Raw genomic sequence first — 16,042 nt, 5'->3', positions numbered from 1 at the left:
TAACAATGATCAAAATGCTTAAACTTCATTAGTTGCTTTGATATAGTTTAATGTCTATCAGAATATTATGTATTTTTGAATTCATTTTACTTAGCACTTCAAAACTTAAATTATATTTTGTGTGCTTTTCATATACGAGTATTGTAAATCAATATTTTTAACTTCTATTCCATTAAAATTTTTAAATATAATAAATGCATAATTTTTGCTCCACCTTATGAAGTATATTATATAAAGTTAATGCTTTATATTTAACAGTGTATTGTTTAAGTACAATGTAGCGCATATTTCTTTAATTTTTTTAGAAATTAGCATGATCAAGATTTAGCTTGATTAAGTTGCAAGATATAACTATTAACTATAAATTAATGAAACTAATTCTTGAACAGAAACCCTATTTCTATCTAGCCCTTAAAGAAAACAAAACGGAGAGGGAGTGAGGCTTTGTGGTTTTAACGCCGAAAAAACTTGGGAAAATTCGCCCGAAACTCATTTAAAATCGCTAGAAGAAGAATCAACCAGCGTGCTTGTATATAAATATATAAAATATACATACAAGAGTAGGTATACATGTATAATCAATCGGGAAGAGCCTGTTTTCGCTTCACATAACGATTACGCTCCACGGATATTTATTATAATAATATTATAAAACTTTCATCTCCCTCCTCTGAATCGTTTTCAATTTAAACTTTTATTAAAACATCCAATACGCAGTGGCGGCAGTCTTTTCTCCATCAAAGATTATTGCTTTCTACGTGTTGGGCGTGTAAAGACGAAATTGGTTGTGAGAACACCGTCGCGTCGCCGCGAATGGAGGGGCAGGCAATAAGGATGAACAAGAAAAGAAAATCGTCTTTTGTTTTCGAGATAGAATATTATACTCACACTCGTGTACTCAAGAGTATTAATAATATGCAATGGCGAGAGGTTACGTTTGTTAACGACGTTGTGGTAACCGGAGAAGCTGAACCACAACATAGAAAATACACATAGGTAAAGGTTGTCAGCAAAATATTGAATAGTTATCCTACATTTTTAGTCGAGGCTACTGTTAATGCATATTGTATGGAAGACTGATATAAACCCCGAGATGCTTAAATTTTGGAATAACGTCAGAGTTGGAAAATAAAAGCTTCAGACGTGTATGTTTTGAGATACCGAGAAGTTGTTTTATTTATGTGTACAAACAAACACAGTATTAAGTTAATTTATCATTTCCCTTTACCTCGGCCGACAAGAAGTACAAATGTAATCATTCGTGAGAATATTATACACTTGTATTTTATGGCATATTGTTGTGCTTCGAGTACGGCGGATCGCAATCGATTTTATGGCCGAGTTATTCCCCCAGGAAAAACAAGTCATTTTGCGAAAGCGAGTAAAAAAAAAAAAAAAATTAAAACAAATATAAATAAATATAAAAAAAAACCTAATTTTACGAAATATGGCCTTCGGTCGTTTGCAGGCGATATTATTCGGTCGGTTGTTCTTATTATTTATTTCCTTTTATTATTATTATTTCATTTTTTTCCCTTTTCGTTCTCGTGCCGCCACCTCCGCTGAGGAGGGTTCGACGGGGCTCAAAGTGTAGACGATTAAAGAGCTCGGATACGGCAACGGAGCATGGAAAATAATAAATAAATAACGAATAATAATATAAAAAAAAGCGGAAAAACGCCCTCGGTAAAGTTTTTAAGAACAATATCTTCGATTAAACAGTATTTCATATTAATGGCTCTGGTCGCTTATGTGTGCGCGTGTATGTATGTATATATGTGTTTGTTTCTCATTTCGAAAAACTGCGGTGAATAAATAATAACAATAATGATCGAAATAGAGCGGGGTGCGAGTGGAGGGACAGAAAGGAAAAAAATTTCCGTTCGAGAAGTTTTTATAAGTACGACCAGCAAGAAGAGCATAGTGTGTATGTAGAAGACCCCGTTGTGTGCGGTTAGCGCGACTTCCCAGGCGCATATAAATCAATCGGTGCACATAACCGAACATAAATAGTGCCGCCGCATAAAAGCTTTCTGCCACCCATTAAGCGCGGCACGAGAATATACATAGTGAGCACAACACGTAAAACTGCAAAACCGAGATAATGGTAACTGTTTGATATATAAATTAACCGGCAGTTTTGAGCACATCACTTCTTCCGCCTTTGCACCGTGATGTGTTTGCTGCAATATCGAGCTAGCCAATGTTTTATGACCCGATCTAAATACTGTCTACCCTATAGACAGTTACAAACAAAAATGTTTAATAGAAACAGTCAAGTCACATATTACTTGTTATAAATGGAAAACTCGTGAAAAACAATACACCCTCGTAGAATGCAGAAAATGTCTTATTTTTCTCAGAAAATCTGATATGTTCCATTAACAACCGACCTTTATTCGGTTTCGTCAAGACTACACAATTAATAAAAATCCAATCTAACCAATATTAGTTCAAATAAGTTTGTAAGTAGATAGATACTAACAACTGAGTTAATGTAATATTAATTCTTTTAATAATTGTAAATGAATAGCATTATAAATTGCTTATAAGAATGAATTTAGCCCAAGAGTTTTGTAATATTTTTTTCAAATGTTTTTTTTTTACAATCATTGACGGGTTAAAGCTAAGAAAAATGTTTATTTGATTTAATAAAACATTTTACAAGTTGCAATTACCGTTATTAATTTGGTAAATATCAAGAAGTATTGACAAAATCAAATCATACACATTAAATCAAAGAACATTTATCAATATACTTAATACTTGAGAGCAATAAATAGCAATTCAAAACAAAGTTTATAACAAAATATTATGGTTGTTGGTGTATAGATCAAGTACAGTGACAACTTTTTTTCCGAATACAGTGAACGAGAACGATTAAGTAGCACAAAAATGTGTGTGCATACAGTATACAAATCCTAGACTGTCAAAGGTATGGTGATAATACCTACCTACGTCTGGGTCGCGACACGATGGAATAATACATGAAGCGCATATCACAAACGTGGGCACGGCCATCATAAAATAGGATGCACAATGCCTTGTATTTTGCCATAATTAATATTTTTATTTTAAAATGACCCAGGCGAGGTAAAATTAATAATCAGCAAACGTTATGGAATAACGAGCTCCGACAAGGAGAAAGACAAGGGTAAAAGTTTTTCAGAAAGCCCGAGCACAAAAGCCTTTGTGATTAAACGTCCGAAAATCCAACAGGTACACTCGTATATCACAGGGCACGCGAATTACGACGGACGACAGACAACCCGCGCACACCTATATATACCTAACCTATGTGTATTGTGTACTTATATATACATATACACCATCATCCCCCGCATGTGGATTTAATTTAATTGCGAAGGTGACGTCGGGGGCGGCGAGAGACCATTATTTAAAACTCTCAGAGAGAACACAAGATTTGGCCAGATTACACGCACGGCGGTGATAATATTGCTGCTGCTGTTGTTGTTGTTATTATTATTGTTATTATTATTATTATAATTACCGGCAATATATTACTAGTATGTGTGCCCCGCGGAAAAGCTTAATGGCCGAGTTGAAAGGATGCCACTCTCACAAAGGACCTTTGTGCAAAGTCCGAACCATAAGCCCTGGCTGTTGTTATTACGGCCATTCGTCTTCCTTTGAAGCCGTTCCTACAAAACGGAAAATTAAGTTTTCGTCTAAAATTTAAACAAAAATATCCGATGACCGGTGTAGTGGTGGCACATACGTTAAGGTAAGCGCTTACGGCAATGCATCTGTTGAAAACAAACCATGGAAGTCGCTTAGGTTAAGCCATATATATATTAGATAATATATATATTATATATCTGCAACAACGAACCTTTGACGGTATTCGTTATTGCTAATGGGGTAAAATATAAATAATACAGAAAGTAAAATATATAGGTTTCTCAAGAAGTAACTTATTATTTAAAACTCTAATACATGCAATACGTTCAACGATTTCGACTCAAAAATTATTGTTTATTAGAACAACAATTGCTGATTGATAATCATTGTTTTGAAGTCCGCTATAACGTCTAATACGTTCACTTCCGAATGTCACAATAATATGTAAGGTTCTTATTTTCTGCCGAATAAATCACACACGCAGCCGAGTTGTCTTATAGTTCTTTGACAAACCCGTTTAAAATGACTACATTTCCGGTACGGTAGGAAATTCGATGTTATCAATCAAAACGAAAAATACCAAAAAAAAAACGGTGCGCGAGTGTTTGTGTGGAAGAGGGCAATAATGGGGATGATTGATTCCGGCCTACTTCAATAGGTCGCGTGACGCCACCGTTTGCTTTGCGGTTTTTTTTCTTATACATTTTTTATTTTTTTTTTATTGCTTTTCCTCGAAAAAAACTCACACAAAACCCGATAAATCGCTTCCAAAACGATGTCGTGACAATCAAATCCTTTTGTTAACGAAAAAAAAAACACAACGCGGTAAAGTTTTCCCTTATCTGAGTGCCCCTTCTCCTAACACCGGAGACCAAACTTCGGCAATCCCGATCTCATTCACACGCGATGTACGCCACCGTGCAATTTAACAATCGGCGCATAATGGAGCGAATTTCCACGTGCACACAATCGGTGTGTGTGTGTGTGTGTGTTGTTTCCCATAAAAAAAAGGTTTTCCTCGTGTATTTTTCACGGATGCAGATGGCGAACACGTATATTATTACAAGCCCGACGCGCCGCGGAGTTCATAATAAAAATAATAATTGTTTTATTTACCAGAAACTCGATCGCCGGATTTGCCTAATCGCCCCGGCCGTGTGTATATTTTGCATATCAATACGAGTGAGAAAAAATATCATATAAATATATCTAAAAAAAAAGTACACATATAAGGCTTTGGTCGGCGGGTAGGGGAGGGCAATAAATAATATCAAGCTAGGCGGGAAGGGAAAAAAACGATACACGCCGCTCGTAATCCGTCGGCTTTTTATTATCATCGACGATATAATGCACACCGGTTCATTGAGTAATAACGAAGAAATGATACGGCCGTATATCATCCGGCGGTGGAAAGGGTTGATAGGAAGAGGTCCACGAATAAGTGATAGGGTTGGCGTTTAAAACTGTTGTATTTTTGTTTGTTGTTTTTTTTTACACTCCCTATAGCCGTTAAAACAAAACCATAAAACCGTAATAATGTTTGACCTTTTTTTTCCAACATAATTTATTCACATCACGGTTATTTAACTAAAAAAAAACGTGACAAAATAATATATAATTACATTTCAATAATACAAATTTCCGTGTAATAAAAAGTTTCTGATATACTCGTATTTATACGCAAACCTACATATTTGCTTGTGTAATTTAATTAATACTACATTACATTTTATAAAAATAATAATTAGTGTCTACCAAAATCACGGAAAAATTAAACCTATCGATTAAATAAGAAATAATATCCGAATCTCTTAATTAATTATTGTTTAAAGTAGAACTAAAAAATCAATCTTTGTTATACACAATGATTTTTATATTTAATGTAATAATCGTACTTATTTTTTTAAGCCAATGTGGATTAAAATACGTAAAATGTTGTTTGAAATCGAATAAAAAGTAGATTACTGTTTATATTGCCTTAAGAAAAGGTTTAAAAAAAATAAAATATTAAGAAAATATTCACATTGCCGTATTTAGTCGAACAAGCCGGCAGCGTTAAGTAGTAAAAAATAAAACTAAGGAATGGAATGGATATTTCTGTAGAAAAAGTTACCCCAGGGTGTTTGCTTCTGCATTTTTAAAAAATACCATTTTAACCCTTTTATTATATTATATAAAAAATTTTTTTTTCGTTTAGCTGGTAAACGAAAACTAGAATTAAACTTTTAATTATTTTTCTTAAATTAAAAAAAAACATCACTTTGTCAACAATGTTGCAAACCCGAGTGCAAGCTTTCTTGGCTTAAAGCGACAATAAATGTATTTTACCATATGTGGTTTTTTTTTATAAATAACATCATCAACTTTAAATATTTATAATAGTTTATATTATATTACATATGTACAACAGAAAAACAGCAAAAATCATTTGTTTTGTATTTTTTAAACTAAACATGTCTACAGGCTCAGCAAAAGTTAGTTCAGCGAATAAAAATAAAAAAAATAAAATAGAAACTAGTTTTTTACTAGTCCAAATAACACTAACTATTGATTTTCATAAAAGCGTCAGTAAATACTTCAATAATTTATTTCATTATTTTTCTATTTTTACACTCTAAATCACATTAGTTGAATAGATTATTTTTGTTTGAAAACTATGAATATTTAATTAATACTAAAAGTTATATAGATGTATACAAATATGGTTACCAAACTTCACAATTCATACAGTAAAACATGGCCATAGCTCGACCAAATTTTCTGTAAGGGATTATCATCTGGAAGTAAAAACTTAAATACATTGACACTATTTACATGACTTGAGGTTACTCCTACTTGGATGTCTTGAGTAGTTAAATACATTGAATTTTTGAATATTATATATCAAAATAATTATGTATAGTATATAATTTAAAAAAAACTTTCGCAATAATTGGCGTAAATGATTTCTGGTAAGATTCTTACCTCCAAAACTACCTAAAATATGGCTTTAAACCGAATATATTTGTTAATTCCTTATGGAATTGCCAATAAAAATTTCGAGCGCTATATCATAAGTTTAAAAAATAAGGGTAAAACTATACGTTTGATTGTGGTTAGTAATTTATCTTCTCTCTCTCTCCTATAAAAAAAAATATGTATACATTTATCAAGTAACTTGCAAACAGTAATGACATTACGGCATTAGGCGAAAGAACATACGTGAAGGTAATGTTTTTTTCCGAGATATCAGTCGTGTTGCGTTAATCTGATAAGGCGCTTTAAGAATGGTGTATTTTTTGACGCTGTATAAGTCTAAATAAAAAATATAGGGTTCACGAACTGACCGTGCGGTTTTCTCCGCATCGGTCGTTATATCATCCAGGACTTATGGACACCCTCGAAAAACTGCCGGCCCTCTATGATTGTCTTAGGCGTTTTTAGATTTTTTTTTCTTTCTGAGAAATCGTCCGCCTTCGTTGATCTCCAACCATTTTTCAGTATTAAACCTACCGCTTTTCAATCATTGTCCCTCAAATTACACGAACGTGATGAGAGTCCCCGATGTCATTCATCTATTTCCCCGGTCGGCCGACGGCCCATATTATATACATTGCCCGTCGGATGTTTTTCATTATCATCGCCGTGTGATCCCGGCCGGACGCACGCACACTGGGCTTATATACGAAAAATGACAATTTTTTCGTTTTTAAGTCTCTCGAGATTGTTATCATTTATAACAGCGGCGTCGTTGGCGAATTACTATAAATCGATTTGCCGGCGGTCCTCCGTCACCCGCAATACCTATATGTGCTATCGTGTGTACACCCAATAGGTACGTACTTAAACATGACGACTTTTGGTGTCTGCCTATCGAAAACTACGAATTAACGGTCGAAGCCGAAGAGCAACCCTTAAAGGTCTTTTCGGTTAAAAAGCAATGGGTTCTAAGGGAGGTATAGAACAGCAGACGGTTAGAGCTATACGCCACCGCCGCGTGCATAGCGCACATAAATCGTTCAAATTGTCACCGCAAACAAAGTCTCGTTTCCCAGAGGTCTGAAATCTGCACATAAATTTGTTCGCTACCCCTACCCCGGTTTCTTCCCACCGTTCCGTTCATGACCCCGAGGGCTTGTAATTAAAGCCGCCTGTATATATGCACGCTTATATATATTTATACACATATAAATACACACCAGGCTTTTAACGGTATTTTCTATCGGTCTCCACCGCCTCACCACCGTCAACGGACTTTTAATTAAACGTTTAATTATTCCGATACCGAGTATAATACTTGCACAGTCCACCAATCCCAAGACAAAACTACAGTTAGCACATTTTTTTATGCCATTATAACACAAAAACACGCGTAGGTGTTATACATAAGCAATTTTATTTACATACGTTCATTCACAGTGTCACTGCGGTACAAAATACTCCATATTCGACTTAGCTATTTAAATGGTATGCAATACAAATAATAACTTGCTACAACAAAAAAAGAGGACGTACTTTACTTTTACTTACACCGTTGCGTTTCACCAAAGTTTAAAATGGTTGACATTTGTGTTAATGTTTAACAATAATGATTTGTCCATATTAACCAAAGACTGGGCATTTTCTTGTAGTTTTTAAATAACGAGTTTTGAAAGTGAAACATCGCCATTTGCTATATCGAAATATAATATTATTATTATTACGATATTCGTAATGTAGTTATAAATTATACACAATTTTTATAAAATAGTAACTTTCTTTTATCTGTATCTTAAACTAAAATACTTGTGGGCTAAACTGGACGAGTTTGTGAGGAATAAATAATTATTGTAATTAATTTATTATCTATTATATTGTTATAAAAAATAGTCTAAACTATTTATAATTAGAAACTTTAGATAATATTTTTTTTTGTTACCTTATTATTGGCCAGTATAGTTTTGTAATTAAGCTTGAAATAATTCAGGTTAAAAGAAATATTACGAATGTATTAAAATAGCACAGACTCCATGCTTGTAAATAATGGAACTGTATAAGGTTAGATTAACTAAGTCTTTAACTGTTATTTAGTTGAGCGTTTGACCCAAACCCCGCTGGTATTATCATTATTAAAATGATATTTTAAAACATATACACGAAGCAGCTTTTTTTTTTTTGTCGATTATGCGCGCGGTTATTATTCATGCGAGTCTACGAGAATAATCAAAGAGAATTCTACGAGTGGGTATTTACGATTACAAAACGGGGAAAAAAAATAATAAAAAGGAAGACGCGGAGGGAGGGGAGAGGGTCTCAAAAACCTTTACTGTGGAGTAGGATATGATTTGATGCACAATTAAAAAAAATTCCGAGTAGCCACTTATAAAAGCTGCAACGGAAATCCAGTGTCGGGGTGACTTTTTCAAATGTCTTTTTAAACTGCGTTTAATCCTAAAATGTCCTTTAGACTGCCGTTTATTTTTTTTGCGCTGTTTTCGTCCTCTGTTTGGTAATCCTTTACGTGTCCGAGCTTAAGAATACCGCAGATTACAAAAACCCACTCGGACCTGCATATCTAATTACCGAAGGCAACTTCCGTTGTAATCTCCTAGAACGAAGAGGACACAAGGCGGCAGAAGAGCCGAATGGGTTAAATTTAAAATCCTAATTGCAACATAATGAACAAAATAAAAATGTCACGCGCTCTCTCTTTTCAACTATTTCCACCAGGCAATCCCAACGAAGAGAATCCCCTTTGTGCTAGTTTTTTTTTCACCAAACGCCTGCACCCTCTTACCATTTTCGACCAATCCGAAATATCTTCGCTATAATGTCTTATAATTTTTCTACGTCCGCCGATGGTTTTCATTATTTATTATATTGCAGAGTAAAACCCGTTGATTACCGTGTCACGGATTTGAGCGGCCGACTACTCAATACAGAGGGCGCGCAAAAGGTCTAATGGCCGCGGATTTAACTTAATTCCATGTTGTTTTAAAGCAAGAAAAATCGAGTCGAATAAAACATTTCCCCTTTAGATTGCACGGGCTAGATAGAGGTATTTTTTTTTATCTCCAGATATATTTTTCATAAAGTGAGAAACGCGACAGTAAATAAGTAAAAGTTTGGCCCTTGATGACGATAGTAGTAATAAGAACAGAGAAAAAGAAATAGAAAGGCCCGAACAAAAAAAAAAATAAGAAAAAGAAAGTTCATCCAATAAAAACGCGTGCCTGATCCGTCTGGATTTTCTCCCGGGACAATGCCAACATAACGGGTGTAATCGCATCACATCCGTTATGAGTGCCTTTTCTCTGACACCAGATAATGAATTAACCTGGACTTGTATTTATTGGATTGGTGTAGGGAAGTAGTAAACAATGTATATAATACGCACTCTCTAAAAGGTTCTCTTTCGATATTATATTATTACCCTAAGAAAAACGTATTAACCTTTAATCGTCATCAACGGCATTAACCTTTACTAACCGATATATTATTTTATTATTAGCATACAGACCTTTTTGCTATTGATTAGCTTCTGAAAAAATGATATGGCCCATAAATTTCATTGAATTCACAGCACTTATATTTGAGATCCATTATGGTGCAGACAAAACAAAAACTTCGAAATAAAAAAAACTTATGTTTTGTTACAAAATACTATGTAACCTTTAACCTAACATTATAAACAGTAGGACACATTTGTAATGCTTATAGTATTCAATTTTATAATGCATAATTAGAATAAAATTATGACTAGCTATTGCATTTTATATCTATAAATATCATCATTATCACAGTATCTACAGTGCATATAAATAATATCAGAATTCTGTAACTTAAAATATTACACTTGGATACCTAGTATTGATAATTTCCTAATGTATACTCAAACCCTTTTTTCGGCGTACCGCATAATTATTCAAGTAATATGCATGTATTATAATAATATAAATAATTTTAGGTTATTAACGGAACCCACCCCTGACAATAATGAATTCTTTGACAACACGGTCAGCGTGACCATAGTCGATTACTATACACACAGGGCCCGAACCGCAGTTTCATTTGCGCGTCCATCACTCAAGTCATTAATATTTTATTTATCACTGTTATTTTATACATGAACATCATATGACAAACGAACACACATAAACATTGCCTAATATTCTAATGACTTCAAAAGGGTGTGGTTCCACGGTTTCGACATATTATTATTTTTTTTACGCTCTTCCCAAAACGATATTCATTTTTATTACCATAATACGAAAAGTAATAACGATAATTACCGATCATATTTAGAATGACGGGTGTATGTTATACATTTTTTTCGTTGGTTTTTTTTTAATTAATTAAGCTAATACGATTATTTTCTGATACGGAATTGTAACATAATATTTCGGACACGCCCTGTATTTTTATTCCCCAAAAAAAATGTTCAATATTCGAGGTCGATTTAATCTCCAACCGCCACCGCCGCTTCTATACATAGTATATATTACATTTAATAGAGAGTATGAGTATACATATACATATTTTTTTTTTTTAAATTCAACGTTCATTAAACGCAAACTCCGACGGGGTTCGACAGCGGCGCGTGTTCTAAAAATGTGCATAATAAACATCAGTCTTCGAAACGGCACTCGGTATTAAAATAACAATAAAAGGAAGTACGAAAAGAGGAAGGGACAAAGTGGATATATACGACAAGACACTAATGTAGCGTGTAAATTTAAAGACTTTGGTTTTTAGTACGGTAGACGACCAAATGGATCGAAAGCTATGATGATGCGTGAACGCATAAAATAGATTTGCAGTTTATTTTTTCCAAGCCGAATATTACTGATGAGCTAGGGACAATTTGGGTACAATGCAATAATAAGAACAATCGTTCATCACTCGACAATAATATTGTTTTCCAAAATGTTAATATTTTTTCGCCTTATTTCAGGTATTTTAATGAAGCATTAAAAATTATAAACTATAATACTCAATATTATGGATGCAATTTGTAATAGAAATCCCAAAAAAATTGATGTTATGTTATTGCAAAATATTTGCCATTTTATAGATTTGAACGTAATTTATTCAATTGCCTATTAAATGAAAACAATTCATTAAAACATTGGCTAATAAAAAACTAGCCTCAAAATTATACGAGTGTAATTTACTGTATTAAACGCATTCTACTTAACAGTATAAACTACGTAAATGATCGATATTGACATTCTAAAAAAGTTATATTTTCCACCAAATTATTTATTTAGAAATTACAATTTTCATTAGAGGAATAATTGTTTTTAAAATATATTTACCGTGTGACCATATAACAAATTGTAGTCTGTACACCTATTTATAATAATAATTTTATATTTTCGAAGTGTGCTAACTACAAATCATAAGTACGAGGGCACGTCATGGGAAGTAGAGAGGAAATTTGGCTGCGTATACAGACATTGTCGTGAGCCTCTATTGTCAAATCCGCAGTCGTTCCTTCGTGGGACTCCTTTCCTGCGGGGTTTATTAGCATTAATAGAGCCGTTTTGTGCTGGCGGAGAATAAGAACAGGACAGTAATAAATGATAATTCAGACGGTCGCGCGCGTGCAACCGGACGAAGACGTTTCTGCCGACGATTCGTGCCAGCGGTTTACCCTAAAAGGCGGCGGCCGCTAACAGGAAGAGGAAAAGGATGGAATGACGGGCGAAGAGACACCACTATACAGCGACGGTGGACATATACATAATTACACATAATAATATTATATAAGGAACAATCGGGGGCGATAATAGCAATTTATTATTCCATTTTTACTACGCTTCTCCTTTTGCAAGCGTACATACACACCGGCGACAAACAAACTCTCGGCGCAACAACAATAGCTTCAAAAAGATAAACCGCGTCTTTGGTGTTCGTCGTTGTCGTCGCACCGAGGGAAGCTCGGGAAGGTCTGGTTATATTTATGATAATTGTTAAGTAAAACCCCTTAGCCCCGTACATAGCGTATCCCGTCGACACCAGTGTCGAGAGCGGGGGGGGGGTGGGGGAGAAATCTCTTCCCCTTTACCCCGCAATGTCTATACTATCGTTTGTTAACGGTCCGTGTTTATATTGCGCGATTCCGAATAGGAACTTATATTTCATGTCGATTTATGACCACTAAACGGAAACCACGGAAAAACGGCGGAGAAATCAACGCCAAATGGCACTTACTTACTGTGCCTTTGCCGTGAAGAACTCTATATTATATAAACACCACTAACTCCGCGCCGCATAACTCTTCTTTCACCGTTTACACAGGAAGAAAGTCCCCGGTACTTAATTCATAAATTAATGGAAATTATTATTATTGTGCTACACAAATAAGGCGAGTCTCGAGTTTAGCTCGCATTATTAACGGCACAATCACCATGTTTCACCAACACTTGTTAAGTATTTAACCACCAAATACCTAAAAGTTAACGTTTGTGCTAAAGATTAACTATGCATGGTTGAAATACACAGATGCATGTATGTATGAAAACATGATTTACAGGAATTTGATTCTATGAATTATGTTTTTTTTATAGAACAGCTAGTATATGTCGCTGTACAAAGAAAACAAACTATATGATAATATTAAATATGAACACATTAAGAAAGTAACTACGTATGAAATATCAGCCTGTTGAGAAAAATACAATCAAATATTACCTCTCAGTTAAAACCCGCATGTTTATTAAATGGTCCGAAAAATAGCTATATAAGGTACAAATTAAAATTAAATTTTTAAGAAACCAAATTCAAACATTTATTTTGTACTTTTTAGCATATTTTGAAGTTTTTTTTTCATATTTACGTACATTATTTTAATATTTTCGATATTTGCAGCATAAATTCCATTTTTAAATTGTGTTTATTTAAAAGTATCAAGTGTAAGTTAAATACCTATCGAAAATTCCATTCAAATTTATATTATATTCTAAATACATATAAACCAGAAATTATTGAATCTATACACTATCATACACATTTAATTGTAACCGTGTTAGGGGAATAAATTAAAATTAGTTTGCAATCTTGTGTTTTACAAAGGAAAGTTAGTGGTTAAATGTATTTATCAAAATAAAAGATTAGTGAACAGTTAAATAATTTTGTTCGATTAACTGTGAGTATATGGCACAAAAATACAAAACGGAGGTAAAAAAAAGAAGAAAGTTTGCATTTCAACCTACTCGCAGAGCAGATTTCTAAAAATAAATAGCAAAAGAGTATTTATACAATGAAATTATAGTTGTAATTTAAAAATTAGATGAACAATAACAAAATTATTTTAAATAAATGGATTTCTGGTCATGCTGGTATTAATGATAATAAAAAAACATACACTCTATTAAGTCAATAGCTATTAAAATCTAATAGAGTGAATCAAATTAAAAAAATAAGACAAGAGATTTATTGAATGTATTTTATCAGAAAAAATATTTACTCAATATAAATTTCAAGAACGGACAGAAAAAATGTTGTACAAAAATGTGTGTTTACAAAAAAAAGCAGTAAGAAATTTATAAAAAATTACATAGAAAATTTACAACGTTGCATTTAAATTTAAGTCAAATAAAACCCAATAAATCATAAAAACCCAATTATTTCATTTTTACTATTAAGTATGCTTAAAAATATTACTATAATTTATTAGTAAAATCTTGTTAAAAGGTATTTAAAAACAAATTAGATTGAATAATTGATTGTTGATAATATAAGCTATAGGAGTATAAATTTACAAATTATTACTTAAAACATTTATAATTATTATATTTAATATTTACTTTGGAAAGTTTAAATCTGGGAAGAAGTAGTTTAAAAATATGCAGTAGAAAATACTTAACCTTAAACATTTGAATAGGAATAACCAACTAAATTTATTTTACAATAAAATGCCTAAACTGAATTTTCCTCAAGTAAATATGGAATATTAACATAATAACTGATGAAAAAGTTTTCTTATATTATCTAATAGAATACAAATAAACACATTTTCATATAATTTACCAATTATAATGGTATTTTAGTATATTGTAAAGAAAGATAAATAGCATTCATGTTATATTAGTATTTTTACTTAAATATCGTAGATTCTAACCATGTAAACATTATTGCCAATGGTCGATGCCAAATTATAAACAAAAATTATTTTGTTATTACTTCCAGTAACTAATACAAAATTAAGAAAAAGTAGTATGATAAAATTAATTTTGTTACTATGATTTTTATAACTAGTGTTTCATTCACTATACAATATAAAAAAAAATGTAAACCTAAAACAGTAATTAAATTAAATTAAATTTCTACCTTTCCATTAAAGTGTACCGATTAGTATGTATAAATTACACGTACCAGTTACTTGTAACATATTGAAAATTGGTAATGTATAATAGGCAATTTATAATAATATTCTGACAGTAGACTCAAGTTGACTGTTTAGTTTGCTCAAAGGTTTTATGCGGTTTTCGCTATAAAGTGGTGTCAACATTGACCCGACATGCAATCACGGTTGTGTGGACCCAACTTGATACCACACAATAAGTAAACTAAAGTAAATAGATTAACATACACGCATTGTAGAGAAGTATCTAACAAATCCATGAGTAGGTTAATAAACTGTATTAGATGATTGAATTACAATGTACGATTGATAACCGAAGTGAATGCATTGTGGAATTAATGTTATACAAACAAAAAATATGTCTCTTACGACTTACCTTATACAAAGGATTTTTTTCGTGAACAGTGGACAAAAGTATTGAATACAAGCAGCATTCTTCCGAGTTCCACACGTACAATAATTGATCCTTGTAAGCTATCAAATTTTGAATCGAGTCTGATCCGTTTTTCTCCAACTGTTTCTTTAATGTTTGGAATATTTCAAGTTTGTTCAAATTTAATATGTCTGTAACGGACGTCATCTTCAGGTTTCGATTAAAAACAAGTAAAACAAATTAATAGTAAATTGTAAAATAAATTGCAAACAATAATTATTCAAAAACAACATGAACGGAAAATCTGAAATCAAGATTTTCATTTTTATCACGCGGTAAACCAAGCCGGGAAGCGATAAGCCCATCTCATACAGTGTGACCACTCACTCCAGTACAATAATTCGTTAAAAAAGGCGGGATTTTCTTTTCAAAAAATATGTTTTTATCAAGTTAATGAATTGGTATGAATAGAATAAAGAATATTATGTACAACTTAAATTGATGGAAAAAACAAACTACTTGTCAAACGGATTACCTACGGGACACGGTAATAAAATACAATTTTATAGCTACATAAGATATAATAATATGATTGTATAGCATAACTTAGGTGTTGTATAAAATGAATAGTTACTAGTATTATTGTTCATGAAATAATATTATAATTTCTCGGTAATATAATGCATCATTATGCTAGCTTT

The 16,042-nt window shown here is 32.6% G+C and overlaps 1 protein-coding gene across 1 annotated transcript in view; it reads right to left on the bottom strand.

Annotated features, from left to right (window-relative positions):
- Positions 1–15,650, bottom strand: part of LOC126841857 (nuclear pore complex protein Nup88) — a 30,212-nt gene extending 14,562 nt beyond the window's left edge. The window contains exon 1 of the mRNA XM_050578596.1: positions 15,345–15,650. Within this exon, the coding sequence (XP_050434553.1) occupies positions 15,345–15,548 (204 nt within the window). The 5' untranslated portion in view covers positions 15,549–15,650. The remainder of the gene's footprint in view (positions 1–15,344) is intronic.
- Positions 15,651–16,042: the final 392 nt, after the last annotated feature.

The sequence above is a fragment of the Adelges cooleyi genome, unplaced genomic scaffold (genome assembly GCF_023614345.1).
Source record: "Adelges cooleyi isolate 19-005CV unplaced genomic scaffold, UGA_ACOO_1.1 ACOO_flye_CR_arks_rails_tigmint_CR_PRNA_41, whole genome shotgun sequence".
In the NCBI taxonomy this organism is placed as follows: Eukaryota; Metazoa; Arthropoda; class Insecta; order Hemiptera; family Adelgidae; genus Adelges; species Adelges cooleyi.
The sequence above is the reverse complement of the archived record's forward strand: the minus strand, read 5'-3'. Positions and strand labels throughout refer to the sequence as shown.